The sequence below is a fragment of the Phacochoerus africanus genome, chromosome 7, assembly GCF_016906955.1.
Source record: "Phacochoerus africanus isolate WHEZ1 chromosome 7, ROS_Pafr_v1, whole genome shotgun sequence".
Taxonomy (NCBI): domain Eukaryota; kingdom Metazoa; phylum Chordata; class Mammalia; order Artiodactyla; family Suidae; genus Phacochoerus; species Phacochoerus africanus.
In genome coordinates this window covers 24,110,181-24,111,914 of record NC_062550.1, presented here as the reverse complement: position 1 = coordinate 24,111,914, position 1,734 = coordinate 24,110,181, and the positions used below count along the sequence as shown (strand labels likewise).

The 1,734-nt window shown below is 37.9% G+C and overlaps 1 protein-coding gene across 1 annotated transcript; it reads left to right on the top strand.

Moving 5' to 3' along the window:
- The first annotated feature begins 285 nt into the window (after positions 1-285).
- Positions 286-1,224, top strand: LOC125131036 (olfactory receptor 6C2-like). The gene has a single exon (XM_047787109.1). The coding sequence runs from the start codon at positions 286-288 to the stop codon at positions 1,222-1,224; it is 939 nt and encodes a 312-aa protein (XP_047643065.1).
- Positions 1,225-1,734: the final 510 nt, after the last annotated feature.

Genomic DNA, 1,734 nt, shown 5'->3' with positions numbered 1-1,734 from the left:
TGTACATGTACACTGGACTGTCATATAAAATGTCTATCATATTGTATGTTGTGGTCAAAAATGTTTGAAAACCATGTTTCTAACTTATCAAATGAAAAATCAACAGAGCTAACTGACAGCATCAATTACTTTGATTACAAAAAATATAAAATAAACAAAATGCATGTAAAATACATTGCATGGCTTTCCTAAACAAAAGTCATTCTAAACATTTTTCTCACTCTCTTCTCAGATCTTACCTTCTTCAGTTTTATATGCAGATTGGGCAGAACTCGGGACCCAGCAATGAGAAACCACACATCACTAACCCGTTTCATTCTCCTAGGATTGACAGATGACCCACACATGCAGATTTTGATTTTTCTATTTCTCCTTCTCACCTACATGTTGAGTCTAACTGGCAACCTGAGCATCATCCTTCTCATATTAGTGGATTCTCATCTCAAAACTGCCATGTACTTTTTTCTCCAAAATTTTTCCTTCTTAGAAATCTCCTTCACTTCTGCCTGCATTCCTAGATTCTTGTACAGTATATCAACAGGTGACAGGGCCATTACCTATAACGCGTGTGCATGCCAACTATTTTTTACATACGTGTTTGCAGTAACAGAATTTTTTTTCTTGGCCGCCATGTCTTTTGATCGCTACGTGGCCATCTGCAAACCCCTGCATTACGTGACCATCATGAACCACAGGGTCTGCCGAAGGATCGTCTTCTGCTGTCGGATGGCCACCTTGTTGATCATCTCCCCACCGTTTAGCTTCGGACTGGCCCTGGACTTCTGTGACTCTAATGTCATTGACCACTTTGTCTGTGATGTTAATCCACTCCTGAAGATCGCCTGCTCAGAGACAAGGTTCATTGAACAGATGACTCTTGCTGGCTCTGTGCTGATCTTTATCCTGACGCTCGTGTGTGTGGTTTTGTCCTACGTGTATATCATCAGAACAATTCTAGGATTCCCCTCTGCCCATCAAAGGACAAAAGCCTTTTCGACCTGTTCTTCCCACATGATTGTGGTTTCCATCACCTACGGCAGCTGCATCTTTGTCTACATCAAACCTTCAGCAAAAGATGAAACGACCCTTAATAAGGGAGTGACGATACTCGCTACTTCCATTTCCCCCATGTTAAACCCATTTATTTATACTATGAGGAACAAACAAGTGAAACAAGCCTTTAACGACTCAGTCCAAAGAATTATATCACTCTCAAAGAACTAGGGGAATGTTGAAGTCAGGATCCCTAAGAAGTTTTCTTGTGTGTCTGTCCTATCCTGTCTCTTTCTGAACTAGACTTAGTCTTCTGTTCTATATTGATTTTGATCAGGTCACTCCTGTTCTCTTCTTATAAACCAAACTCTTTCAGAATTATAACCTTTATACAAAAGAGAAAACAGTTGTTTCAGGAAATCTAAGGATGACCCCACTCTCAACTTTTCCTCATCAGTGCTGAAATGATTGCACACCGTTTTTCCAAAACAAAAAACAAAAAACCAAAACAACAAAAAATTTAGTGAATTATCTTTCCTTACAGAGAGAAATAATATTAAGAAGAAAGAGTACTTTTAATATTAAAAAGAAACTAAGTGTGACAAGGAAAATAGTTGTCAAAATCCCAAAACATAATTTAAAATTAGGAATAAGTATAAAGATTTAGGATTTCAAAACAGCATTTACTACTGAGGAAACTTTAGAATCACAAGTTACATATTTATTGAATGGATCCAATTC